Below are 26,013 nucleotides of genomic sequence, written 5' to 3'. Positions count from 1 at the left end.
GGAAGAATAATACAAGAAAATTCGACATTCCTGCCGACAGCCATTTCAGCTCGCACTGCCGACCAGCTGAAAATGGTGGACCGCGATGCCAGCAACTCGCGACCCCGCATTTCCCCATTGCGCGTGACGTCCTACATACCACCCAGGCTTGACGCTTGTTGCGTACGCAACATTTCGCCGCTCTTTCATTCACAGCAGTTAAACTAATTCATTCGCAACACTACATTGTATAGAATGTCCTTGTGTTATGGTTGTTGGCCAATATTATGGCAGAAGCGCTTTCGGTTAGTTCCAGCTTGATTACGCTGGCCGGGTTTGCTTTTCAGGCAAGCAAATCACTCTACCAGACTGTTGAAAGCTTCAAGTCCGTCAAGCGAACGATCCGTGAGCTCAGGAGTGATCTGGAGTCACTTATCCAAGTCCTACACAACCTGCGGGAGGTAGCGGATCAGAATGAAGCCGAGTTCGCCGCATTGAAGCTACCTCTTTTGCGATGTGGAAAGATATGTAATGAGTTTGAAGAAACAATCAACAACTGCACAACCCATTCTGATGGAGAAACAAGGAGTTTCCGTGATTGGGCCAAATTGCAGTATCGTGGTGGAGATATTACGGATCTGAGAGCCACGCTAGCTGGCTATAAGGCTACGATAGGCATTGCTCTTGGTGGTGCAACTTTGTAAGTTCACTATGTCTCACAGAATTTATAAGTATTAACGGGGCTTAACCATAAATCTAGTCGCCAGGTTGCTGTTACTACTGGCGTGTTAGAAGAATATAAGCGGATGATTGAGGAGGCAAAATCTGATCTCCGAGAGCATTTGGCAAATATAGATGAAAGGCTCGAATCGTTGCTTCAGCGAGGAGCCAACCGTGACAGAGACACAGCTGATCTAAAGGATACACGAGAAGAAAAAGAGAGCACAGAACAATGTCTCCGCATATGTACGCAGGTCTCTGATTTTATCAAACGTTCCCAGGAAGGTCTTTCACAAGACCGATACGACGGTGGAAATATATCGGCAAAAAGAGACACTATTCCTCGTAATGCGGAGATGGCCACAAAAGCCATGCTTGTTGATTTTCGATCTAGGCTCTCTGAGAACTCAACAACTCTTAAGACCCGTTTAGCTGAGCTCGACGAGAAGTTGCGTGCCTTTGCAGGGCGAACGTCAGAAGACACATGTGAAGTTAATATCAGCTTGGATAACATGAGGGAAGAAAGGGACAGTATCATGAGATGTCTTGATATATGTACAGACGCATCCAGCCTTGCAGAAGGAGCGCGTCCAAACATATTCGAGGATGTCGCATCCGCTGATTATTCACATCAATTAGTTGTATCAACAATTGGTGATCTGATATCAGCCAAACGCATCGTGACTGGGTCAAGATCAGTGCAGTGGCTAGGACAGATGTCAGATGACACGATTCAAAAGCTTTCCAGTGACCACCGCCAGCGAGCCGAAGAGAGCGAATCTGAGAAGCAGAAACAACAAGATGACTTCCGGGATAGATACGGTACTGGATATAACCTTCATTTTGGCAAATCTGAGAGAATGGCGGCCCCTTTCAAGAGCAATCGTTGACATGGACCATGGAATTGATTGGGCCTCCCACGGAGTTTAGACTTACCAGCTGAGAATTGTCAACTTCCTCTTAATAGAACATATGACCTGTCCAAGGCAATGGCGTCTAAGTTTAATTGATGATAAAAGAATTATGTATTTAATAAGTCTCCATTTGACAGCGCCGCAGGGAAAGGAAATATCGAATGACTACGAGTCACGTGTCCGACAACCTATGGTCCTGTGCAAAGGAAATATCACGTGAGAATATCATCCAATCGCCTCCTAGCATTCCCTCTTCGGCGGTCAGCTCTCCGCCAACCCTGCCTTCCCTCGAATGGGAATACACCTCATGACATCAATTTCTCGCCGGACTTATCACACTGCATGAGCGCTTATATGATGTGTTTGACTGGGACCGCAACTTTTGGAACAATCTATAGTCCGAGTTATTAAATCGCTGTCCCCTCCTCGACTCATCAGCACGGTTCTTTCCCTTTACCTATCCTGTCGCACCATCTACGACGTCAACCAACGCGGATTATGATACAGCGCGCCAGTGCATGGATATCTGCTCAAAAGCAGATGACCGCCTAAGGGAGAATATCAGCACTATTGAAAACTACGCGACCGGTGATGCTATACAGTTTATGGTCTCGACGGATGGAAAAACAATTCATGGTAAAAACAGAGGACTTGTGTGGAGGACTAGGCAAGTTGGAGGCCATATCAGCGATACCTCTGTCCAGCAGCTCTCACGGGATATGACAAGTATCAATATCCGACATGTTGCAAGCGAGGATCAGACAACCCCAAAGGATGCGCCGTCATGTGTTTCTGAAAGTGAAACAAGAAAAAACCTGCCTTCGGAGTTCAGGGACCGTTACGGACGAGGCTTTAAGCTGACCCCCGAGTCTTCCTCAGGCACATCTGACAGAGCATAATAAGTCGGATGGTCCGTGGAACTCTCCCGTGAGAGAATGGAAGACCAACTTTGCCTTGGAATTTTTTATTACTATGTATCTGTGGTGGTCCTAGTATACTAAATAACTTGGCGCGATGTTGTATGAAGTCTTTAGTGCTCTAATTGTTATATATACGTTTGTATAACTGGCTCGGCTCAACCAAGTTTCGATACCCCTTGGTAGACAATATACTTCACCTATCTCTTATCGTGGTACGGAGATTTACTGCTTTATCTGCGTTCAAGACTGTAGTACCAATAATAAAAGAAATTAAGTCATGTATTCCCAACTGTACATTCTCACCGACAACCATGCGACCGACAAAACTAGAGCCCCGATGTATGTAATGCATAAAAATTGCTTCGTGGTTTCCTACAGCAAAAAAAAAAAAGGAATATTCTGAGTCCAGAGCTGATAAATCAAATTATAGAGCTACAAGGACTCTCATTCTGTATACTTTCCCAATTTGGTGCTCCAATATTCCAGTCTCTTGAGATCACTGACTAAACGCAGAAACCGAACGACGTCGCAAGGTGTCATGACTGAGGTGTGCGCTAACCAAAACTGGCAGTATGTGGGACCATAGGTAGAGATAAGTTATCATTGGCTGTCATCAACGGACCCGATACGGCTAGAGGATTCCTGTCTCAGGGCCCCCACCCAAAACACAGCAATCACCCAAAACAGTTGGATCATGACCAGCTTACAACGACAACCAGACCCTCCCTTCTTCTCTAAAATGTCTTCACTGCATGTGCCGGCTAAAGGAAACAGCAAAAAACCCCTGCGGCCGCCTCAGCTCTCGTCGGTGAGTGAAAACTCATCTGCCAGAGGCCGAAAATGCTAACCCATAGCTACTAGATCGTTCGAGATAATAATGTCCTCCAGCTTGAGGATCAACAACTCGAAGATGCCCTGGAAAACAGTCGGAAATACTGGTACCAGCTCGCATCTCTAGCTTACGGGCTTCGGGGTTCTGGCTTAATACCAGAGTTCACAAACCCTTGTCATGCTCTTCACAAAATCCCCAGACTACAACTCCGCTCAAAAAAATTTCACGTTCGCCCTTTTGGAACTTCTCCAACTCCCGGTCTTTGTTTAGAAGCTTCTGCAACTTGGAAACTGCCAGCGTATCCGGTTTGCGACAGACTCGAACAGGAGATCACACGTTCCGCCTTGCTACAAGTAGGCACTGGCACCCCTATACAGTTGGGTTTCAATGAGAACATATTCAGTTTTTGGAGTGGCAGTAAGGAAGAGAATGCCATCGGTCCCAATTACTTAGGCATCCTTGCAATGGGCTGGTGTTACATACTATCTGCACGGCTTATTGAAATACAAGGAGATGGCGCCTCTATGCGATACACTTCTTGCAAGACCGGAGACAGTAACGACAGCGTGCCCTGTCACCATCAAACATTTGTTGTTAATGTTGGCGAGGCAGATGAGAACGTGGTTGGATGGTGGACCGCAGTACTTGCACAAAAAGGAGGATGGAAAGCTGTAGTGAGACGAACCCCCAAACGGGAATTTTTGGCACCATGGTCGATCTCTCGCACAGATGATATGTGCTTTTCTATCAAACACAAGGGGCTCTCGTCCTCTTCCGCTCCATCACCCTTATCCTCAAGAAGAGCGTTTGATGCTCTTACTGAGTTTGCGCGATTGCATGGACTGTACAGCCAAGTCCCCATCGCCCTTGCGATGGCCTTGACAATCCCGACACACCAGTATTATCGCTCAGTTGGCAAAATACCTCTTCCGAAAGCGACTGGTGCTAGGACACTTAACGCCCCTGTCGAGATCATCCCGTCTCTATGGACGAGCCTAGAGGAAGACCTACCCTACTACATGACTCTAAGCTGCAGCCCTGAGGTAATGATGTCAACGTTCTCTGGGGCATTCTGGGAATCTGACATACCATGCAATCTTGTGAGCCCATGGTTACATCCCGTCCTCAAAGAGGTCCTAGGTGAGACTTCTGATATAAAAGTGCGCGAGTCAGAAGTCCTCGCTTACATCGGTTCTATCCGTCAGCCTAGATTTAGCGCATTTTGGTTTGGAGCGATTGCAAGCGGGTTGGGACCAGAAATCATTCGTAGGGTAGGGGGAGGTCGTCCGCCTCTTGATCCTCTCGCCTATCCCTGGACTGGCTACCCACAAAGCTTTATGGATATTGCAGGGTCCGGTCCATATATCTGCGATGACCAGGAATATATCTCAAGAGCAGACGTTTGGCGACTGATGCATCTTCCTTCAAATGAGGAGGACAATACGTGCTATCAGTATAGGCCTAACACGCCTTGGGAACCATGCGGCGCATCTCACATAAAAGATTGTGCTCTACGCGTCAAATCCCACTTACAGTGCTCTCGACATGAATACCAATATGACCATTGGAATTGGTCCTTGGAAGATGGCACTATCTATCATGACCATGGGTATTCAAAGCAACCAGCTTTGACTTCATCTGACTTCCTTCTCAACATATCTGATATCAAGGCGCCTAAAGTTTTCGAGAGAACCTACTTGGACCAAAGAGCTTCTCGGGAAGCTTCGTTGGAAATATTTCGATGGTTCTCTATCAGTGGGGAGGGTCTTCCCCCGGAGAGCATTTATCAAGACGATTGGCTTAAGGAGATATGGGATGACGAGGAGTTTGGAGGAGATGCCGATGAAATTGGTTATCAGGATTTGCAAGCCCCAGCTGACGACACAGGTAGTCGACTTGAGTCATGGCTTAATTCCATTGGTTGACTCGTGTTATACCATATTCCACGGCAGAGTCCAGAGGTAGTTTTCACTGCGCAAAAGATACTATTGTTTGACATACACATGGGAACATGGGAACAGGACAAAAACGGCTCCTCCTTTCCTCACCAAATAAAGATAGAGTCGACACCAGGAAATTTACAAATCTTCACGCGGAATATCGGTGGTCGAAATCCAGTCACTCGGCATGCCTGCTGGATGAGCAGTGCACCTCTTGCAGATCCTGTAATATAGCCCGTTGCAGTCACCAGGTACTGTGCATTTTTTCCACTGGACCCTACAGCCGGGTTCGCGACAGGCTTCGTACTTGTGGATAGAGTTGGGATGACCGCATAAATACGGAGATATAAAATTCTTTCAAGCGCCAGATAATACATTCCAAGCAGCGAGATGACCGCTCGAAAAAAAAAAAAACCTATCCCATAATGGCTATACCTAATAGATGACGATTAAAGCGATGGCTGCAATATCACTGAGATGCGGTTGTCGAGCGGAAATGATGGACTCTAGGCTATTGGCGTGACTAGTCAGCCATTGACGATTGAGAGACTCCTCCTGGGCAGTATAGAAGAATACGGTACAAACCGGTAGTCTGATAACTGCGAAAGAGCTAAGCTTCCGTGTAATCCCCGGCAGTGGCAGGTGAGTCGCGGGGAGCCTGGCAAGCTTCGGGGATGTAGATACCTTGAGAAGCGTAGGTCAACATCGCGCGGGAGTCTAGGTAAGCAAGAGTCATTAATAAATGGATACAATGCGAGTACACAGGTCATGTGCACCTTAGAAAAGATCGGGCGCCCCCTTACAGGTCTTGGCAGTCACAACGAGGTGCCTGAACTTTTGCTTATTAACTGCTTCTAGGAATAACTAGTTACATTTAAGAGAAATACTATGGTCCTGATGGAACCATGATTCTATGTGGCTTTAAGGAACAAATCAAGCTTCTCAATACATTGACTTCTTTTGAGGTTGATATGTCCTACAAACGCATTCGACAGAAGGAAATAAATGAGGTTGTATTTGCAACCTACCTGCCAGCGCATGGCAAGAGTAAGTATTTGTTTAGCAGTTATCAAGTACTTACTAACTCCTAGAAAGTTATCACACTCTTACGGGGTCTTTACCGATCAGGAAACCACAGAAGGCTATTACTGTTTATTTAAAAGAGTATTTACTCTTATTCAATAAGTTACTGGCCAGGCTGTTGAGTTCAATTCTATCCATTCTAACGGCATCTACGGGATTGTAGTGGATATGGATATAAAGCAATATACCGGTATTTAACCACTTACCAAATACTTAGAAACTACTTATTAATTATTTAGGACTTGGTCAATACCTCCATGAAATCGACCCTCTGCATCGACCAGTACTGTGGCAATTAAAGGGAATTATTCTCTTCTGTCGGGTCCATTTCTTTCGTACAATTACAGAAGCAGTTGGGAGTGTAAATAAAGGTTCCGGTGTATGGAGTCGGATGGCTGGCTTAATTGACTGTAAGTCAGAGGACGACTATGACCAGCTCTGCGACTTATTAATTGGTAAGAACTTGTCAAGTACTTGATCGATGGTCGTCAACTGATTAACAACTGCTTAGAGCATGAAAGTGAAAAGGTTCAAGCATGGGCGACCTAAAGAAGTCTTCAGTCATCAAGGCTGGGCTTAATAAGAGTTGCTCAAATATTCCTATCTATATATATGATTCTATCCGGAACTATACCAATGTAGCTAAACAGTCTCACCATAAGGCGAATGAAGCGGGAAGACGATTGACATTAACAGCCGCAATTGAGAAGTAAGTACTCAATAACTGATTAACAACTAATTACCCAGTAGTTACTAAACTTTACTTATAGCTCTGCAAAGCTGGATAAACAAGATATTCTCCAGTATATCAATCGCACTGATTTTAATGTTCATTATTCATATCGGACGGCAAATATGGAGATTAATTATCTAAGACATATAGCTCGGGAAGGTAAATATATATATATTATAACGAACTACTTTTCAATTATTCACTAACTACTCTTAAACTACTTCGTATCACGGAAACGCCGCCGTTCACCATCATCGTTTTCTTCTAATTCAGAGAGTGGATTTGTTCCAAGATCTCAATCACAACCTCGGGGTCGAGGTAGCAACCGGTAATTCTATCCTCAACCACCAAATACTTAATAAGCAGTTACTAACCACTTAACAAGTAGTTTAGTATCCACCTCTGCTCGGAGTCTTCATCGAGTTTCTTCACAGAATATTTTAGATTTTAAGTAGCAGCGTCAAAGTTTAGAGCTCCGGGAACGTGAGTTGCAATTAAAGGAAAGAGAAGAGAATTTACGAGAGAAACAGCTTGAGAATGAAGCAAAACAGCTTTAAAATGAGGAAAAAGAACTTGAGCTTATAGAAAGACGGGCAAGATTACAAAATATAATCAATCAATAAATAGTTAACGTAATCAACCACAGAACCGCGGATTTTCAACCAGAATCTCTTCTCTTCGTTCAACGCGTCTTTTTCTCGCCACCATAATCTAGTATGCCTTTTTCTAAAGAATCAAGGATTCAGATGGCTATTTCGGCCTACCGGGGAGGTTAAAATATTACACGCTGCGCAGGTCTTTACAGTCCCTGAAAATACTCTACGCGATCGGCTTAATGGCTCAAAATCACGATCAGAAAGACACGCTAATGGCTATAAACTTACTAAATTCGAAGAAGAATTACTTCTTAAGCGATTATTAGACGCAGATATACGAAGATTTCCTATTCGACCAGGATTTCTACGTGGAATGGCCCAAATATTATTTTGCAATCGTCTACAAGATCCTACTGCAACCCTCGGAGTTAACTGGGCTTATAAATTTGTTAAGCGCCATCCTGAGCTACGTACGCGATATACAAGACAAATGACATATCAGCGTGCAAAGCAAGAAGATCCAAAGGTTATAATACCCTGGTTCCAGACTGTACAAGCCGCTATTCAAGAACACGGCATACATGAAGACGATATCTGGAACTTTGACGAGACTGGCTTTGCAATGCGGCTCTGCTCTATCTCGAAATTTATTACTGCAACTGAGCGCAGTGAGCGACCGCGCAGAGTTATCCAAGGCAATCGCGAATGGGTTATAGTTATCGAAACAATTGGGTCAAAAGGCGTACATCTACCACCAGTTATTATCCTTAAAGGAAGCTACCAGCAAGCTACCTGGTATCAGGAACCTAAGCTTGGTAAAGACTGGTGGATTGCAACTAGTCAGAATGGCTGGACTACCGATGAAATAGGTCTTAAATGGTTAAAGATCGTTTTTGAACCATTTTCAAAGCGCTATATAACTGGTGCTAAGCGCTTGCTAATTCTTGATGGCCATAGTAGGCATCTAACTGCTGAGTTCGATGATTTCTGCAAGCAGTATGTAATTATCTGTCTTTGTATGCCTGCTCACGCTTCATAGCTTCTTCAACCGCTTGATGTGGGTGTATTTGTCCCGCTTAAAGGCGCGTACGGAAAGCTTCTTGAAAACCGGATGGGCGCCGGCAATAATCATATTGATAAAGAGGACTTTCTATCTCTATATCCGGACGCACGCGCTAGAGTATTTACTCCAGCGAGTATCTACGGTGGATTTACAGGCGTAGGTCTTAAGCCATTTGATCAAGAACGCGTTCTTTCTAAGCTTACCTTTCAACCACGTACGCCAACACCATTACTAATCGAAGGCTCAATTTCCTCTGCTTTGTAGACTCCGCAGAATACTCGTCAGCTAGATAAGAAAGTATGTAGTCTACAGAACAGTCTTAGCGCAAAACGGAAGCTTTCTAGCAGTCCTATTGCTCATATTCAGCATCTTGAAAAGGCAGCGCAAATGGCTATGCATACCAACCTTCTTTTACAAGAAGAAATTAAGAATGGGTGACCACCAGCGAAAACCGGCTGTTCTATGTTTTTTTTGTTTGCTGGGTAGTTGGTCAGCCTGAATAACTCTCCTGGATTATATACGGAGTAATTGTCGGTGACGGCGGAAAGGCCATGGTTGTGCGTGGTCTTTAGCCACAAAAGCGTGTTCTTTCCGCACCGCGCCTTGGTGCCTTCAACATTCCAGACAGGCTATACCCAATTTGCTTTAGAGCCACTTCTGTGGTTACGATATTGGTCTCCTTTCAGAGACTCGGCGCGTACACCAGATGAGTAGACAAGAACATATAAGACCCCGACGTAGCCTCGTAGATTGATGATTTGATGTGCCTCTGTTTCTAAGAAATCGTACAATACTTGATTCTGCATTTCTGTCTCCTTTGGAGAAGTTTTTCATGTGTTCATATACTCAACATGCCTCAAACCAAGATGTTGCCTAAGGACGTCGATTGGAACGCATTTGTTCAGCAGCCTGATAGTAAGACAAGAGGTGACTTCACGCAATCGACAAAGGCCTACATACTTCATGTGAAACAGAATTTTCAGAGGTATATCCTCTCTGTCTTTGTGTGAATGCCTTCGCTGATTCCAATTGATTCCAGATTCTCGTCTAATTTGGACCCTCCAAACTACGAATACTGTATCAGAAATATTACGTTGAGGATTATTGAAGGTTTCTTGCGCTGGTATCTGCATGTCCACAATACAAAGTATCAGTCTGGATTCCTGGTTTTTGCCCGATTCTTCAGGATATTTTGGTGCGAAGAGATGGACAGCCTCTTCCCTTACGACCTCAGACGCAAGATGACAAGGGTAGGTTACTAGCCATTGATGTTGAAGTTTTGTAATTAATTTTCTTAGCTGGTGTGCACCACTCGAACAGCAATAACGAGGATTCCTCACGCGTCACTCGGCACGGTTGTATCTCCGCTGCGTTCGAAGCACGAACTTTAAGTCCTACTCGAGTCCCATTAATCCTGCAACAGAAGCTAGCTCTTCAACTCGTTTATAGACACCTAAACATGTCAGACGCCTTCTCCACGCGACATATTTAAACTATAAATCATGTCTGTGACGGGTGCGATCGGTCAATTACTGTCGAACGAGGAAGTCGAATAGCGGATAGCATAATGATTCATTACGGCGCAATAGATTCAGGGAACGGGGTTATGAGAGGTGACAGAAACTCGGGATCACGTTGCTCGACAACTAGATGACGTATGCTGTTATATGAAGACTACTGGCTATATTGATATTCATCCTTGCCTCCTGATCCGGGGAATATGTAACTGCTCGGATCCCTCAAGGGAATGGTAAAGAATGATATGTACCAAACATTCTGATGGAAAGAGATCTAGTTACTTTCTCTGCTTAGTGAACCCGCCGTCGTAGCCCTCTTGTCTTTATACCGTGACTGACACTAATTCTAAGAACTTATTCTGGACGTAAGCTGGCGAGGTCTAGCTTTTGGGAGCCAGAAGTTAACGTGTATTGAGGCTGAGGTTAAGCTGCGCACTAGATGAGGTGAATGCAAATGGTCCCTTTTAACTATTGACTTTTTCTTTTACGGGCGCGAATCTTATTAATAAATACGTATAACTTTTTGGAGGTATTCCCTGCAGCCCACGACATTGCTTTTAAGGAAAAGTCTATTTAGGATAGCTCTATAGTAGCTAGCTTGGTTCTATATAGTTAATCTAGAAAGGGTACTTACTTAGTTAAATATCTAACTAAAGACCCCTATACTACCAGGCAGACGGCCAATCAATTTAGCGCCTAACATACTATACAACGCTAGGTAGCTAGAAAAGCACACATCTATAGAATAATGCGAATGGGTGAAAATGAAGAGCCATATAAACACACATACACGACGGTCACGGTAGCTCCTCTTCTTCACTACCGAACATGCAACAAACCCTTGTCTTTGCACAACTAATACACATTTGCTCCGAGCTCATGATGCACAATACTGATGGCCATAACGGGTCGAACAGTATTTATAGGTTGACACAATCCAGGCACAATAGAGAGTACAACTCCATACATCGACTCCCAGTCCGACAAATACCTGGAACTGCTTCAGGATAGCGTGCTTGACCCTTTAACAGTTCTTTTGCCTTGTGACTGCGTGTATACTCTCACTGTCGGTGTTAGAAAAGAATGATATATGGGATAGCAACCTACCGGATACAAAATCATATCGAAGTAGGTTCGTGTTCGCAACGTTTTCAATGACCGTGGGTCTGCATTCACTCTGTTGATGGAGAGGAAGCTGTAAAGACGTAGCCGATTGTGGGAGCCCTTCAGAAAACAAATATGATTAATATAAGGACGACCATAGAGCCTTTCAGGAGATGCCTTGGTATCACGTAACATAAAAGGGAAGACTCACGCCGGCGATAATACACCGCCAAGGTCGCCAGAGCAATCAGAAAGGTAGGGAAAGCAAGCAGTAGGGCTAGAAATTCAAAGAGCTCCGAAAGGGACCATGCCATTGTGATGAACAAAACCTCTATTTGACCTCGTTGATAAACCTGGTGGTCGTCTCATCAAACGCTAGATTCCACAGCCAACTTAAAACGTTGTGTTGAACGATGTTGAACGATGTTTCGTGATGCTATGGCCAACAATATTTTTATTTTAATCTAGGGCGCCACTTTCTCTCGGGTTTGCGGGGCGATAGGAATGATCGTCGCCCCTACTACGTCAACATTGAATGATACCGCTAACCCGCATTCGGTGTCTAGAATGCAAATTTGCATTCTAGAGACGTACGAATTACAGCGCTAGTGGCCATAGAGTTCGTACATTTGCTTACTTTTATTATCCCTTATCTTTGTCAGACCTACCAGACTGTTATTATATATTTAGGTCACATAGCTAGTTTAGTCATAAGAGTCAACGCATGCTTGGTTACATGGCGTATACGAATTGGGTGTCGAGTCGACAAATAATATTAATGAGAGACAGGTGAAAATCGATTAGGAGTGTAATTTAAGAAATCAAAAACCACAAATAAATTACTGCATAAATTAGACCGGAGTAATAATCAAGGGAAATAATCTAGTGACAGTCTCGAGGACAAAAAAGTTTAGCAAAAAAAAAAATATAATGCAGAATAATTCAATATGGAAAATAATAAAACGAGTTCCTAGAGGAAAAGGGAAAATAAAACTCACTAAACCCATCGACCATCTGCAGATCATCTAGCATAGTGTTCCGAGAGGAGGGGAAAGCGACTGCTGGAGTGGAGGGTGGGGAACCCTCGCTCCCTTCCTCCTTTCTTTCCTTTCCTATTCTGGTGGCTTCCACTCTGCTTCCCCATATATATGTTAATGGAGCCCTCCAAGGTGTATCCTGCTTCGAATATAAATAAGAAACAATCTCCACGACCTTGATCCTCTCTGCAAATGATGCCTGCTCTCTAACTTGAATGATTACCTTCAGAATGATTACCTTCAGACTCTGATCACCGTATCTGCATCATGGTTTGTCCTGACTTCGGGAGGATTCGCGGACAGGGTTGCGAATCCTCCCAAAAGTGATGCGGGAACGTGTGGCCATGATTCACCAGGCAAATTAAAAAAATACAATATCTAGTAATTTTGTTTTAGTTCCAAAATGATTTTCCTTAATTGCCTTGCTGTCGTGGGGAAAAAAAAAAAAGGCATTGCTCCAAACATATATCAATGGAACCCCTCCAAAGTGTATCCTGTTTCGTATATAAATAAGAAACAACCTCACGACCTGGATTCTCTCGCCGCAAATAACGCCTGCTCTCTATCTTGAATAACTTCTTTCAAAGTCCATCTTTCACTATCTTGTTTATATACTATTCTGCGTTTCAGCCTGCTGTATTCTCACAATGGACGGTCCTCCGGTGAACTCTAACTCCGCTTGGGGAAGCCCAGAGTGCTGGTACGGAGAGAACAACTCACTGCCTCCCAATGCTATTGATTCTTCGTCGATTTTCGACCCTATCCTAATTGACCTTTCATTATTCGGTCAATACCCGACTGGATTGTTTGATTCCAATCCTACAGATGCTACTATTGGACGTATGGAACCCAATGTAGACGGCGCACGGACCTTATTAGTCGCTTCAATCGAGAGCGCAACTGCGAATCATCACCGTCAGATATGTGGAAATATGGGCAGTGATGTCGATCCTTCTGGCCTAAACGATAGTATACCGACACATAGAGAGAGGAACGGAACAAAAGGCCACAGATCGTGTCGAAACAGTGTTCCTAAGTCAAAGTAAGTTGTGCATATATTTCGTTACTTATCTGATACAGTGATATCCTGACAATACCATGTAGATCTAACAACCAGCGCTTGCAATGTGGTTGGAAGGACTGTGATTATAATGGCACCTTTGGACGCAAAGCAGAGCTGCTGCGACACATTGACAGTAAACATGTGGACCCACGTGCACACAAGTGTTCTGATTGCGGGAAGACTTTCAACCGCAGAGATAACCTAGAACAGCATTTGCGGGTTCATCTGCGGAAGTAAGGATTCATGGGACCTTCCACCATCTGATAGACTATGTTTCAACGGAATAGATAATGGTAGCCATGAATGGTGTACGTAGAGTACTTGTTGTGTTCTTCTAAATTTTATTATGGTCTTATTTACGTTCTTTCTGCGCTCTCATCTTTAGCTTCCACTTGTGTATAAATCATTAGACACCTCAGCTGCATGTTTCTAATGAGCAAGCACGAAAATCAATAATGGAAAAGAACACTATAGTTAGCTGAAGATGTCCTTTACTACGTCAAAAAACAGCTTCAAAAGTGACATTTGATACTGTTGGATATATGAGAACGGGAATATTTGGCCAAAGGGGAAATATATCTATTCGTCACATCAACAAGCTTGTCGGGTCCCTTCCGTCAAATTTTGTGGAGGTTACTCAAAGAGAAGGGCGTCCCCTTTAAACTAGCTTCTAGTGGCAATGATGCCTGTATATCTAGCTACATATATCGATAATCAAGTCAGTAACCGTGATGCATCATTCGAAGGGTGCCCCTCCCAGCCGCGCAAGGGAAATGGATAGAGCCTATCAGAGAAGACAAGCGTGGGAATAAGCTACATGTCGTGGTAGGTGACAGCTGCATTAGATGCAAAATTGGAGCAATCGCGACGTGGGCACTTGCGTACAGTCCGATAAGCCTAACCTAAGGTAATGCTTTTCAAAGACAAGACAAACTCAGGAAAATACTTGACTGAAAGAATCTGGAGTGTTGACTCTCTCTTGACCTGACAGTCGACATGCTCGTTATGCAAAGCCACACATTGACTTAAGAAAAATTGTAAACTCCTGCAAGAATAAACACTGAACCACCCAGAGCCCCTCCAAATGCGGCACGCAATTCCTATGTACAGCACAAGGACGCGAATACGAGAACATTGTGAGATAAAAGCATGAATACTTAGTCATAAACAGAAGCCAGCCAGCGAAAGGGAGGCAACTTGATAGTTCGCTCAGCAAAGCGTCGTCTGTTCACCAAGCTCCGTCCCAAGAGCATCTAAAATCAGAGGTATGAGCGTCTCTCCGGAGGCAAGTCAGATAATATGCTCTCGACTGATCCGAACACCAGCGGCGTCGTAATAATCGACGGTACAATGCCGCCGTCTGTCGCTTCGGCTGGTGTGCCAGCCGTTCCTAGGAATTCTCGTCAGTAGCCTGACTGCGAAGGGATATGCGTCCGGCTTACACCACTGTGGCGCTCGCAGCCCCGGCAGGTGCTTGGCTAATGACCAAGTTGATAATATTCTTCTTCTCCGCGGGATTGTTCGAGTACATGTTGGATGGGTCGAAAGTAACACTGCCGGAATCCATAATGAACTAAAAGCTGCTGTAGTTCTGTAAGACTGAGGCGGAAAAGAAATTAGAATATGGACGGTTGTTGATACAGGTAGATTGTGTTTGAGTCGTGCGGCTAGGTACACCCGGAAGTTGTGCAACTTCGTTCCGCACTATCAATTTATATTCCCTGCTCTTGTTCGAGATTAACTGAGCATTGGCTGTCTGGCCATCTCGTTCTTCCATTAAACGAGCTGGGTTTGGTGATTGAGGTGCATAACCGCTGGTCCCATGGCTTCTATTGCGATTTGGTGTGGCTGGCTACGACGGACCGTCCACTTATCGTGCTTGCTCTGTCGGTGAATCAATTATCGAGCAGCCGTTTAGGGTCATTTCCAAGGAAAGGCGTCTAGTGTAACGCGCTAGGTCTCCGCGATCAACCTGAGTACCCCAGTAAAGCGCGTAAAGAATTGTTCGGTGGTCGTACTTGGGTCCCCATTGGCTGCTATTCTTGAGCTTGGGTTACGGCATGACCCCATGGGGCAAACTACGGTTGACATTGTGTCGCCATCGAGCCAATGGGAAAAGCCCAAGCGTCTTAGTCATATCTGGCCACACTGAACAAAAATAGTACGCGCCGTGGGGCAGCGCGTGCCGTAGCGAGTTCCGGGACTCGTCCATTTCAAGTGCTATAAATGTATACGAGAGGCCCTGCTCGATACCCATTGCGATCAGCTATTCAGTTACTCTCCAGTTGTTGTGAAACCCTATCAAGGTGCTGCATTTCCAAAACATTCCGTTCGACAACTCTTGGACGGTACATATTCGTCGCAGCCATGAGTATCTCGCCTCCTCCCACCCCACCGTCGAGGACTTTGACAGATGATGAGTGGCGATTCAAAACTATTACACTACCCTGCGAGTGGGTGGAGGACTATCGCCCAGGTGGCTACCATCCGGTCGTCCTGGGCGATGTCTTCAACGACGGTCAGTATAAGGTCATTCGGAAGCTCGGAGAAGGCTCCTACTCAACTGTTTGGCTTGCCCATGATTTGAAGTAAGCTCATCCTTTGCGTTGACTGCCCGCGATTCTGTAGACTACCGTTACTTACTTTCTCCAAGAAATTATAGATATGTCGCCCTGAAAATTCTTGTGTCGGAAGTCTCGGGAAGAACAACAGAGCTACGAATTTTACGCCACCTTACTGAAGTCGCACCAGCAGAAGTGGCCCGGCATGTCACGCCTCTGCTAGGCGAGTTCGAACACCATGGTCCTAATGGCATCCACAGATGTCTGGTATTTGAGCCTATGGGTCCGAGTGTGAACGCTATGGTCGAGGAGTTGCCGCAGTTCAAACCCCGTAAGCGAGGAATGAAGATCCGCTATCCGCTTCAGATGGCAAAGAGCATCCTCAAGCAATCTTTGCAGGCCCTTGCATTTCTCCACGAACATGGTATCGCGCATGGGGACTTTCAGCCGGGAAACATTCTCTTCACTCTTAATAATATCGACTCTACGGCGGAGGATGCGCTCCGGCAGAAGGAAGATATTCAAGCCCGGTCGATCTCCCCTTCAGTGCAGAGGCTAGACGGTAAACAAGATAGATGGGCTCCCCGATATCTTTGCGTTGCGCAGCCGCTGGTGCCCTTTACCAGCTACACAGAAGGTCTCAAGGTCAAATTATCCGATATGGGTGGCGGTCAGTACTTATCGTTTCCATCATCTGGTTTCCCTTTTTTTGGAGAATATCTGTCCTCATATCTTCTTATCCTGAACAGCATATTTCTTTACGGACCCTCCAACAAAGCCCGTTATTCCACTCGGTCTTCGAACCCCCGAATTGATTCTCACCGGAGCCGTTGATAATACTGTTGATGTCTGGAGTTTCGGTTGCCTTGTCTTTGAGCTTGTCACTGGACAGCCACTCTTCTGTATCCCAGGGTCCGAGTATGAAAATGACGATCATCTTCTCTCCCTCACCGCCCGACTTGGTGCCCTCCCCGACGAGCTTTTCAGGCGCTGGGAGACTTCGTCGCTCTACTTCACACCAGAGAGGCGGCTCTTTAATTGTCAGCTGGGAGGAGTCGCTCCAGGAGAGGAGCCGCTTATGGTGGAGCAGACGTCCATGGAAGCGCTATTCGATATGGCAGAGCCGGAGCTTGACGAGGAGGAAGCCCAAAAAGTCAAGGCGCTCATTCGATGGATTCTGCAATATGATCACGTGAAGCGGCCATCGCCTGCGAAAATCTTGTCTGATCCATGGTTCTGCGAGATTGATGTTAAGAGCGGCTAGACCAATGTGCCTATTTTGTCTATTTGTGCTTGGGGGTTGTATCAACCTCCAAACATTGTTGCCCGTTATGGTCACCTGTGTTGTGCGTTATGAGCTCGGAGCAAAATCTGTACTAGGTGCGCAAAGATAAGTGTTTGTTGCATGTTCGGCCGTGAAGAGTGTAGCTAGACTATGGACACCCTGCAGTCTTGGTCTGTCAACCATACGCAGGAATTGACCACTCTTCCCAGGACTGTGGTGTACTGTTTTCACGTGACATGCGAGATTGGGCAACGGACCTGCCTCTGTGAACCGGCATAATGTCGTTTAGAGAACCAACCGCGTGGACGGACGGTGTGGAACCCTGGCCACGGTCCGATGACTTGGGAAAGGTGGATTCGCTGGTGCGCTCTCGGTTGAAGCGGGCATTAAGTTATGTGGGAGACCCACTTTCGGTTGCATACTACCTGGAGAAGTAGGAGTAGTATTCAATGTGAATAACCCTGCCGGGTGTTGATCAAAGTCTGCGTTTTGGAAAAGACTGAATCGACAGCAGGCAACAGATTAATGTCATTGAGGGGCATCGAACTGTTCTCTCCATAACCACACTCGAGGTTTTCCTAAACGAAGTTTCGCGGATAGTCCATCGGAGGTAAAAGAAAAACTAAAAATATATAATGGCCAGTATAAAGCGCGTCCAATTAGAGTAATTGAAAATAGGCTCGATCGATAGAACTCGTCAATGCATGGGTGAATTAATTATTCATTATGTCCAAAGCGGGATGAGTGTTTGCCCAATATACTGTTTGTGAATGAGGCTCAGCCCGGGACCCAGACACGGTGAGCTACTAGTGCCAATTCCCCATTCTGGGAGCCCCACTTTCTGCGGTCCGCGCGTGACCGTTATTGGGTACAGAATATGCCGGTGCCTGAAAAAATCAAGAAACCGTCAGCAGTGGTAGAATCCGCATCACATTCCGCTGGCCATATGCTTGTTCGTGCATTGGTGTCGTCATCCCTGAAGCCATCTTATTTTTACCGGAGTAATATATTATATGTTATTGGCCCGTCTTAATGCAGTTTGCGAGCGCCCCAGGATTTTCCACAGGGAACTGATCTTCGCAATTTAGGGACCAAGTTGTCCTGAGTGGATATTCTCCATCAGGGGCGATTGTTGAAGGAACCTAGGCCGGCACAATGGAAGCTGACATGTTGTGATTCAGAGAAATTGATTGTTCTCATTCTCATCTGGAAACTTGAGGGCTTATATACACGATGAATACCAGATTGATTGGAAATCAATCTGATTGTATCCGGAATAAATTCCGTATATGCAGCTCTATTGTTTAGTTAGTCGAGCCTCGATTCACAACACTATCAATACGATGAGGCAATAGTTGAAAGACATGTAATGCATTTATGAGACGTCGCAGTTGGATGAACGGACAATTCCTTGGACTTAAGTCCCCCTTACTTTGACTACTCAACTACGGTATACTTTTCCGTCATTGATATTCTTGCTAGCTCATAGAGTAAAAGGATGCAGCTGATGTGTTAAATAATCCACGTAAAACTGGGAGCAAAAGGCAAGTACGCAGGAAGAACATGCATAAAGTCATAATAAAATCTAGAGCACGACAAATACTCCATGTAGACCATTCACCATTAATATAAGGTACTCCATCTGATGGTGAATGACCCCGTGAATCCTCACTTTTGCAGATGAACCCGCAAATGCTGTTTTAGATTATCTCTGCGGTTGAAAGTCTTCCCACAACTAGTACACTTGTGTGCACGAGGATCCACGTGTTTACTGTCAATGTGTCGCAGCAGCTCTGCTTTGCGTCGGAACGTGCCATTGTAATCGCAGTCTTTCCAACCACACTGCAGACGCTGGTTACTGGATCTGCATAATACCGTCAGCATATCACCAAATCGGACAAGTAGTATGATGCATGCTGTCTCACTTAGACTTATGGACAATGTCTCGACGCGATCTGCGGGCTTTTGTTCCATTCCCGCCTCTGTGTGCCGGTATACTATCATTTGGGACAGTAGGGTCGAGATAACTGCCTATGTTTCCACATATATGCCGGTGATGATTGGCAGTTGCGCTCTCGGTTGAAGCGGCCAGTAAGGTCGGTTGGGCGTCTACGCTGGATTCCACACGTCCAATAGTAGTAGATCTTCTAGGATTGAATTTGAACAATCCAGTCGGGTATTGACCAAATAATGAAAGGTCAGTCAGAGTAGGGTCGAAACCGGACGAAGAATCGATAGCATCGGGAGGCAGTGAGCTGTTTCCCCCGTACCAGCACTCTGGGTTTCCCCAAGCCGAGTTTCCCGAACGACCATCCATTGGGAATATAGCAGGTGGAAACGCAGAATAGTATATAAAGAAGATAGTGAAAGGTGGACTAAAGAAGTCATTCAAGACATAGAGCAGGTGTCATATGCGGAGAGAAAGAAGGTTATTTATGTTCGAAAATTAGAGAGAACTCATTGACATCAGAACCAGAATAAAATGATGCAAAAAAATATATTTAGTTAGATAGTATCGATCTCTTTTTGCCTGATGAAGGCGGTTCCTGATGACCCGGTTTAAATAATTCAGCCAATTAAATAACGTTAAAAGAAAGACGTGGGACAAAAATAGAGGGATCATACCAAAATGGAGGCTCGTCCAAACGATGTCCAGAGATCATACTCCATGTGGAAAGCTAGGATGCGGACTAAGTGTTCACAGATAGGGCTTCGAGGGGAAATCATTGGATGCCCCTGACGGAGACCCCCACCAGCGACACGCGGGAGAAGCATCCAGACAACCGTGGACGGGGCGCAGCTTCTGCGGTCTCCACCCGCCCAGCAGGAAGCCACTCCACGGTGTTGGTTCCTAGCTTCATCATATTAAGTGGGTACTCTACTAGGAGCACTTAGTATGAATCCTGAGATGGAGAGCTCGAATCGGCGCCTGCCTTATTCTTATGTTTTCGCCGAAAGTGAAGTGACGAGTGGGGTTGCGCATAGCTGTAGCTCCGAGCGTGATTCACTCATATCTGTCGGCATTACGGTCGCTTAGATCGGCCACCATTCCCAAGTAGGAAACATCTGTGCCATCCTTTTTCTTTTCAGTTTCTGGAACTCCATCCATTGCCGAATAACGGGGTCATCAGACTGGACCTATCTCCACCATACTGCATGAAGCCAGTCCACGGCGTGTGTTGCTGCTTGCGCCCTTCTAGTCCCTCTGGCGGCACTGACGGGCACTGACGGCTACTTTTACCTACTGTACTGAAAACGGGTGTAAACAACAAAATCTGTCACGACAATAAGTTAACTTTAATTCGCTTGCTACGATAAGTCATTCCTCTACATTCCACAATCTCTTTGGGGGAATACGGGAGACGCCAGTCGCTTGGCACAGCCGAGGGACTGCGTGCCGGGAGAGGGACAGCACAGACAGAACAGGGCAAGCAGACAGACACGGCTCTACGCTCACTACTTCAGCCCAGTCCCGATCTCATTTGGGAACGATCAAGTTAATCCTGGTCTGCTGATTGGCCATTGTGAATTACCGACTTGCGGTTCTGGGATTCGGCATGTAGATCGCGCAGGATAACGGACGGGCGTGAGCTGATTTCCGATGTGAAAGAGCCTACCCAAGTATGCAGGCGGGCAGAGGGCAAGCTGGTGGTGACCCTGATGTCTAAACTTTTTCCCCATCCATGTTCAACGTCCCTCAGGGTGACCAGCAACGCGTGGATAAGGATCAGCGGTTGTTCCTGGTACTAGGTCTGGAAAGACAAACTCGTACCGGTACTTGTTTGGTGCCGGTTCTCTATGCAGATAACTGTAGTGCCTTTAGTGATGTGTTGATTGTGCACTGCCGATAGGAAATGACCATGAACTATGTTCGTCATCCTTCCAAGGAATCTTAAAATTCAAGACGTAACTAGCTTCTTGATATCATATACTGGCCTGCAGGTGCACTTGGCAGAAGAACCCGGATATTGATCAGCTACTTGAGGCACAAGAAGAGAAGTTTCCGTGACTGGGCCAAATTTCAGTATCGGGGTGAAAGCATCACTGATTTGAGAACTACTCTCGCTGGCTACAAGGCTACGATAAATATTGCCCTGGGAGCTGCAACTTTGTGGGTTCAATATACTCCAAAAAGTTTAGGAAGTACTGACAGGGCTTGTCCAAACCTAGTCGTCAGGCTGCTGTTACTGCCGGTGTTCTAGATAAATATAAACAGTTAGTCGAGGAAATCAAGTCTGATCTGCGTGACCATCTGGAACAAATAGATGAAAGGCTTCAGTCGTTTAACCAGCCAGCAGCTACCTATGAGGGAGGCGGTAGTAATCTGAAGGATACCGCCGAAGAAAAAGCGAGCACTGAGCACTGTCTACGAATATGTCAACCGGTCTCCGAATTCATTGAGCGCTCCCGAGAACGGCTTCCATGGAACGAATAGGGCAGCAGACACATGCCATCGAGGCCAGACACAAGAGACACTCTCACTTACAATGCAGAGATAGCTACCAAAGCCATGCTCTCGGATTTTAGATCCAGGCTTCCCGAAAACTCGGCCGCCCTTAAGGTCCATTTGACAGAATTTGACAAGAAACTGCGTGCCTATGGAGGACAAAAACCCGAAGGGACTGGTGGGAAGAACATCAACAGGGAACATTTAAGGGAATAAATGGAGGGCATCGTCAAATGCCTTGGTATCTGTACAGACGCGTCCAGTCTCACAGAAGAAGCGCGCACAAACATATTCGAGGATGTCTCGTCGGCTGATTATTCATATCAATTGACCGTATCAACAATAGATGATATAATATCGGCCAAACGCATCGTGACCGGAGCGACATCTGTACAGTTGCTAGGACAGATGTCAGATGACACGTTGTAGAAACTTTCCAGTGACCATCGCCAGCGGACAGGAGAGGGCGAAGTTGAAGAGCAGAAAGGAAAAGACGATTTTAGAGACAGGTACGGTACCGGATATAGCCTTCATTTTCGGAAAATCTGAGGGCAAGTTGACTTCCTACAATGGGTAATGTCGACGCCAGTCCGTCACTCGTGCAAGGTTGCTTTTACTAGTGATCTGGGCACGTTGTTTGTAAATATCTTTCGTGTCACTTTACCCTAACGCAGTGTTTAATTCAGTACAACAACTACCTTTCGCGAGTGTTGCGAGACGTATAATCGGGCTGGTGTCGACAGCACCATGTCTACCTCCCTTTGTCGCGCGTATCCAGTTCTTGTATTGTTATGCACCACCCAGCGCTTGGTAGAACCGTCCAGGCTCCATTTCGGGCTGAAAGTAAGGTGCTCCATAGCATTTCCGACTCGGCATTCAGGGGGCCCGGCTATAGGGTCCACAGTCCATAAGCAGCTATAGGTCCCGCAAGCTGATACGGCAGATATACTGGAGCACCTGGAACAGATTAAACTAAAATCAAGAGGACGATGCTGAGTCGCAAACGGAGATGATCTAGTCAATATTCATGATACGCAGACAATGATCAAGATGCACTAACAGCCACGCTTCTGCCAAGGTAAGTACGACGGAAGTTCCGTGCTCGCGATCGAAATTCTTGATAATCGCTGGACCAACATGCTGAAAGGTTAAGACGTGCCAGGGAGAGTGGTATACCCTTTCCTTATAATTTGTCGTTATCTCCCAGCCCCTCCCAGGTGAGATTACCACTCAGCTTCGTAGCAGTGCACCTCTTGCAGATCCTGTAATATAGCCCGTTGCAGTCACCAGGTACTGTGCATTTTTTCCACTGGACCCTACAGCCGGGTTCGCGACAGGCTTCGTACTTGTGGATAGAGTTGGGATGGCCGCATAAAGGATAGGAGCAAAACCCCGATCTGCCAGAACCATAACTCATGGCCTGCAATTTTTGGTAAAGGGTCCTAAGTGGGTGTTAATAGCAGCCGATAAGAGAATGATGAAGGGTAACATGAATGAAGCAACCGACCTTTGTGGGCTTTTACAGGTAAATAAAGCGAACGCTCGACTGAGACTGCGGGGAGAAGAGCAATAATGTTTATCAGAATCCGGGTTTTTGGCGCATTTTATGTCCGGCGCGTACAGACACAATGAACGTGTTGAGACAGCTAGACTGGATTTGCGTTATTGGCTGCGGAGACGAGACCCCCGTGCACCGCATGATCTATGCGGGGGAACTCTGCCATTTTGATGGTTTCCTATATTTGACTCAACGCCACAAATATGAGACCGTCCTCAATTTGGGGTTCTTCAGAAATCACTTTCGAATATATGGCGTCGTTATTTCTACTCGATAATACCAGCCTAAGTATAGATAACGAACAGAAGAATTCCAGTTGAAGGAAAGCGGGCGCAGGGAAGAGGAGAGCTTCAGGGAACAGCAGCGGCTTATCTGGCACAATACTATGGATCGACCCCAGAGGACAACGATGTTCATTTCTTCATCTGCTCTGACGAGGCCACCTATATCCCATATAAAAAACCGGCGCTTCTTAACCTATTTTGAATTTGTTCACCGCGTAGCCATCTTACTATGGACTTCGACTGTTGGGATCACGATGACCAGACACTGGTTAACCGAAAAAGGGGCATCGTGGATGACGAAGCAAATTTTGAGCAGATTGAATGAGAGTACTTTACACTATATTAACAACCGCTTGTGCCTTGGCTGAACAAGTTGTGCGGGTCATCCTAGCGTTGAGCGGAGGAAAAGCAGCGCAGGATGTTTTATGGCCAGATAAACGTAAGAATAATAGATAGCTGTGGCGTTTTTCTTTTTTCTTTGATCTCGCAAACTGACGTTCAGTATTATGAAGGTGTAAGCTCTGCTGACCAATGCTCCCGTGACCATCCGTTTGTGAATGCGGGGTTCACCTTCGCCCAAGCGCGAAAGTCTCACTATCACCTATATTGAAACGGCGTCGACCCCACGGGCACTCGACACAATGGGTAATAGCAACTCCGTGGTAGGTTCAATTAACAGACTTTCTCAAGAGATAATCTCACACCATACGTCCAGGCCCATACCGAGATACCATCGAAGCTCAAGGAACTAGCTGATGTCGTGCAATCTGCGGGCGAAATTGTGAGTTTAGTTTGCTATAGTTTGGTTTATAAGCTTGCTAATACGTCGGAGGATGCCGCTCGTATCCTACGGCAAATTGCTGTTTCCAAAAAATCAATCGAATCATGGCGCACAAAGTTGATGGAAAATGACGATAGTTGCAACTCAACGAAAACGGGAGTTGAAGAATGGTTCCAATGCTGGAAAAACAATAAAAACAACAACCTTTCAGCTGAACAAGTCTCTCGTCTGTCTGGACTGACAAAGAATTGGAGACGTCGAACCAGGGCTGATATACGGCCATGTTTGTACGACTGGATCGTGGATCCTATTTCCAAGTTCTGGGGCCACAGACAACTGTCTCCAAATTCTGGGCTTATTGTCTGTTGTCTAAATGACATTGATGAAGCTGAGGCTTCCTCCACCCTGAATGCTATCCGCCGAAGGGTCATACTTGTTATACTGCATGACATCGTTCAGAAAGAGAGAGACCGATTACAATCTGAAATCACTAAGCGGAAAGCCAACACACGTGGCCATCCTAGTTACAGGGATGGTGGAAAGGTGAAACTCATTACTAAAGCAATCAGCAACATCATAGATGAATCCTATCGCCCGTATAACTTATCGCAGGACGTTAGGAACCGGAAAAGGAGACGATGCACGCAGCTTCAACGGTACGGCGGAAGGTGGTCTTTATTTAATCGGAGAGAAGCCATATTAGAATTCCCTATGCCGTATGCAGCGAATAAGTAAGTGAGCCCTAAAGTGTGCAGGGTCATACTAACTGTGCTTTTCGCCCAGTTTCGAGCGAGTTAAGTTAGAAGACATTGAGATCGAAGCTTTGAATGCTTATGAAGAAACAATGTATGATCAAGATTATCGATCTACATTGCAAATGGCATACGAAGCTATATACGACTCATATATGTCTCATCGATGCGAGTTTCCTCCATGGCATAATCCGCCTGATAATGCCACATTCACCGAAAGCGCCCCTGGCCATGCAAGCCAAAAGAGACGTCACGACAGCAATAGCAATGCCGAGGGGTCAGCCAGAAAAAGACCTAGTATAGTTTCTTCCAGTCATGGATATAATGCACAAGGCTTGGTTCACCGACATCAAAACATCATTATTAGTGGGTGTTCATATAATTTTTAAATTCAAGTACTAAACCTAACTCCGATACAGATCCTGCGTTTCCAGTCCAGGCTGATGACTTAGCAACAGGGATAAATAATGGAAGGATGGCCCCAGGGTCGATACCTACCGACAACAATAGGTTCCAACCAAATACATCATTACAAAGCGATAAGGCAACAAGAGATGCTGTATACTCTCATAGACTTGCAGGCCATTCGCAATTCGGTCCGAGGCCCATGAATACAGCACAACCTGTTGATGTTAACACCGACGCCCGAGGATCTGGTCCCCCGGCGCAGCCCAATAATATTTCGACACCCGGTAACATAAGCACACGTGTCACTGCCGACAGAGAGAAGTCCGCCGCCTTCAGCCATTCGCTAGTCAATATACCACAACCCGAAGCAGCGGATGCATGGGCTGCTCTTGAGGGAATGGCATACAGCGGAGGCTTCTCTCACCATCTGCCAGCC

At 45.8% G+C, this 26,013-nt stretch overlaps 12 protein-coding genes across 12 annotated transcripts in view; 8 read left to right on the top strand and 4 right to left on the bottom strand.

The window, feature by feature from the left end:
- The first annotated feature begins 177 nt into the window (after window positions 1-177).
- BDV59DRAFT_188990 (uncharacterized protein) lies at window positions 178-1,740 on the top strand. Its single transcript, XM_073691537.1, has 2 exons — window positions 178-679; window positions 740-1,740. Exons 1-2 carry the CDS (start codon window positions 267-269, stop codon window positions 1,587-1,589), a joined length of 1,263 nt encoding a protein of 420 aa, XP_073543007.1. The 5' UTR covers window positions 178-266; the 3' UTR covers window positions 1,590-1,740.
- Window positions 1,737-2,731, top strand: BDV59DRAFT_188987 (uncharacterized protein). The gene has a single exon (XM_073691536.1). It carries the CDS (start codon window positions 2,132-2,134, stop codon window positions 2,510-2,512), a length of 381 nt encoding a protein of 126 aa, XP_073543006.1. The 5' UTR covers window positions 1,737-2,131; the 3' UTR covers window positions 2,513-2,731.
- Window positions 2,732-3,272: 541 nt separating this feature from the next.
- Window positions 3,273-5,987, top strand: BDV59DRAFT_211432 (uncharacterized protein; the record flags this gene model as incomplete). Its single annotated transcript, XM_073695797.1, has 2 exons — window positions 3,273-3,341; window positions 3,395-5,987. 2 exons carry the CDS (start codon window positions 3,273-3,275, stop codon window positions 5,288-5,290), a joined length of 1,965 nt encoding a protein of 654 aa, XP_073543005.1. The 3' UTR covers window positions 5,291-5,987.
- Window positions 5,988-9,510: 3,523 nt separating this feature from the next.
- Window positions 9,511-10,249, top strand: BDV59DRAFT_147442 (uncharacterized protein). Its single transcript, XM_073687298.1, has 3 exons — window positions 9,511-9,765; window positions 9,820-10,030; window positions 10,079-10,249. Exons 1-3 carry the CDS (start codon window positions 9,632-9,634, stop codon window positions 10,169-10,171), a joined length of 438 nt encoding a protein of 145 aa, XP_073543004.1. The 5' UTR covers window positions 9,511-9,631; the 3' UTR covers window positions 10,172-10,249.
- A 2,703-nt stretch (window positions 10,250-12,952) lies between these two features.
- Window positions 12,953-13,747, top strand: BDV59DRAFT_211430 (C2H2-type zinc finger protein). Its single transcript, XM_073695796.1, has 2 exons — window positions 12,953-13,480; window positions 13,543-13,747. Exons 1-2 carry the CDS (start codon window positions 13,086-13,088, stop codon window positions 13,736-13,738), a joined length of 591 nt encoding a protein of 196 aa, XP_073543003.1. The 5' UTR covers window positions 12,953-13,085; the 3' UTR covers window positions 13,739-13,747.
- Window positions 13,748-14,791: 1,044 nt separating this feature from the next.
- Window positions 14,792-15,032, bottom strand: BDV59DRAFT_196638 (uncharacterized protein; the record flags this gene model as incomplete). Its single annotated transcript, XM_073692752.1, has 2 exons — window positions 14,792-14,891; window positions 14,944-15,032. The coding sequence occupies 2 exons, from the start codon at window positions 15,030-15,032 to the stop codon at window positions 14,792-14,794; spliced, it is 189 nt and encodes a 62-aa protein (XP_073543002.1).
- An 836-nt stretch (window positions 15,033-15,868) lies between these two features.
- BDV59DRAFT_196637 (serine/threonine-protein kinase) lies at window positions 15,869-17,326 on the top strand (the record flags this gene model as incomplete). Its single annotated transcript, XM_073692751.1, has 3 exons — window positions 15,869-16,089; window positions 16,155-16,732; window positions 16,812-17,326. 3 exons carry the CDS (start codon window positions 15,869-15,871, stop codon window positions 17,324-17,326), a joined length of 1,314 nt encoding a protein of 437 aa, XP_073543001.1.
- A 1,583-nt stretch (window positions 17,327-18,909) lies between these two features.
- BDV59DRAFT_188977 (C2H2-type zinc finger protein) lies at window positions 18,910-19,872 on the bottom strand. Its single transcript, XM_073691535.1, has 2 exons — window positions 19,273-19,872; window positions 18,910-19,211 (listed from the first exon to the last, which is right to left on the bottom strand). The coding sequence occupies exons 1-2, from the start codon at window positions 19,662-19,664 to the stop codon at window positions 19,016-19,018; spliced, it is 588 nt and encodes a 195-aa protein (XP_073543000.1). The 5' UTR covers window positions 19,665-19,872; the 3' UTR covers window positions 18,910-19,015.
- A 2,555-nt stretch (window positions 19,873-22,427) lies between these two features.
- BDV59DRAFT_188976 (uncharacterized protein) lies at window positions 22,428-22,717 on the bottom strand. The gene has a single exon (XM_073691534.1). The coding sequence runs from the start codon at window positions 22,649-22,651 to the stop codon at window positions 22,472-22,474; it is 180 nt and encodes a 59-aa protein (XP_073542999.1). The 5' UTR covers window positions 22,652-22,717; the 3' UTR covers window positions 22,428-22,471.
- Window positions 22,704-23,484, bottom strand: BDV59DRAFT_188975 (uncharacterized protein). Its single transcript, XM_073691533.1, has 2 exons — window positions 23,302-23,484; window positions 22,704-23,236 (listed from the first exon to the last, which is right to left on the bottom strand). The coding sequence occupies exon 2, from the start codon at window positions 23,209-23,211 to the stop codon at window positions 22,978-22,980; it is 234 nt and encodes a 77-aa protein (XP_073542998.1). The 5' UTR covers window positions 23,212-23,236; window positions 23,302-23,484; the 3' UTR covers window positions 22,704-22,977.
- On the top strand, window positions 23,478-24,132 carry BDV59DRAFT_188974 (uncharacterized protein). Its single transcript, XM_073691532.1, has one exon. The coding sequence runs from the start codon at window positions 23,738-23,740 to the stop codon at window positions 24,002-24,004; it is 267 nt and encodes an 88-aa protein (XP_073542997.1). The 5' UTR covers window positions 23,478-23,737; the 3' UTR covers window positions 24,005-24,132.
- An 87-nt stretch (window positions 24,133-24,219) lies between these two features.
- The window catches only part of BDV59DRAFT_147353 (uncharacterized protein), a 2,946-nt gene continuing 1,152 nt past the window's right edge, over window positions 24,220-26,013 (top strand). Inside the window, exons 1-5 of the mRNA XM_073687296.1 lie at window positions 24,220-24,298; window positions 24,352-24,417; window positions 24,469-25,148; window positions 25,201-25,535; window positions 25,589-25,990. Coding sequence (XP_073542996.1) covers window positions 24,278-24,298; window positions 24,352-24,417; window positions 24,469-25,148; window positions 25,201-25,535; window positions 25,589-25,990 — 1,504 coding nt within the window. The 5' untranslated portion in view covers window positions 24,220-24,277. The remainder of the gene's footprint in view (window positions 24,299-24,351; window positions 24,418-24,468; window positions 25,149-25,200; window positions 25,536-25,588; window positions 25,991-26,013) is intronic.

This window comes from Aspergillus ambiguus (genome assembly GCF_047715705.1).
Source record: "Aspergillus ambiguus strain CBS 117.58 unplaced genomic scaffold BDV59scaffold_60, whole genome shotgun sequence".
NCBI classification, from domain to species: domain Eukaryota; kingdom Fungi; phylum Ascomycota; class Eurotiomycetes; order Eurotiales; family Aspergillaceae; genus Aspergillus; species Aspergillus ambiguus.
This window is presented reverse-complemented; position numbering and strand designations above follow the sequence as displayed.

Bases quoted from the DNA above. Each gene is read 5' to 3' on its own strand.
- BDV59DRAFT_188977 (XM_073691535.1), bottom strand. From the start codon at position 19,664: ATGGATGGTCGTTCGGGAAACTCGGCTTGGGGAAACCCAGAGTGCTGG. The intron at 19,212-19,272 runs GTGAGACAGCAT...GGTATTATGCAG, and splicing joins GACATTGTCCATAAGTCTAA to ATCCAGTAACCAGCGTCTGC.
- BDV59DRAFT_147442 (XM_073687298.1), top strand. From the start codon at position 9,632: ATGCCTCAAACCAAGATGTTGCCTAAGGACGTCGATTGGAACGCATTT. The intron at 9,766-9,819 runs GTATATCCTCTC...AATTGATTCCAG, and splicing joins GTGAAACAGAATTTTCAGAG to ATTCTCGTCTAATTTGGACC. The intron at 10,031-10,078 runs GTAGGTTACTAG...TAATTTTCTTAG, and splicing joins TCAGACGCAAGATGACAAGG to CTGGTGTGCACCACTCGAAC.
- BDV59DRAFT_188976 (XM_073691534.1), bottom strand. From the start codon at position 22,651: ATGGAGCACCTTACTTTCAGCCCGAAATGGAGCCTGGACGGTTCTACC.
- BDV59DRAFT_211430 (XM_073695796.1), top strand. From the start codon at position 13,086: ATGGACGGTCCTCCGGTGAACTCTAACTCCGCTTGGGGAAGCCCAGAG. The intron at 13,481-13,542 runs GTAAGTTGTGCA...AATACCATGTAG, and splicing joins AACAGTGTTCCTAAGTCAAA to ATCTAACAACCAGCGCTTGC.
- BDV59DRAFT_188974 (XM_073691532.1), top strand. From the start codon at position 23,738: ATGGATCGACCCCAGAGGACAACGATGTTCATTTCTTCATCTGCTCTG.
- BDV59DRAFT_188990 (XM_073691537.1), top strand. From the start codon at position 267: ATGGCAGAAGCGCTTTCGGTTAGTTCCAGCTTGATTACGCTGGCCGGG. The intron at 680-739 runs GTAAGTTCACTA...CCATAAATCTAG, and splicing joins GCTCTTGGTGGTGCAACTTT to TCGCCAGGTTGCTGTTACTA.
- BDV59DRAFT_188987 (XM_073691536.1), top strand. From the start codon at position 2,132: ATGGATATCTGCTCAAAAGCAGATGACCGCCTAAGGGAGAATATCAGC.
- BDV59DRAFT_188975 (XM_073691533.1), bottom strand. From the start codon at position 23,211: ATGAGTTATGGTTCTGGCAGATCGGGGTTTTGCTCCTATCCTTTATGC.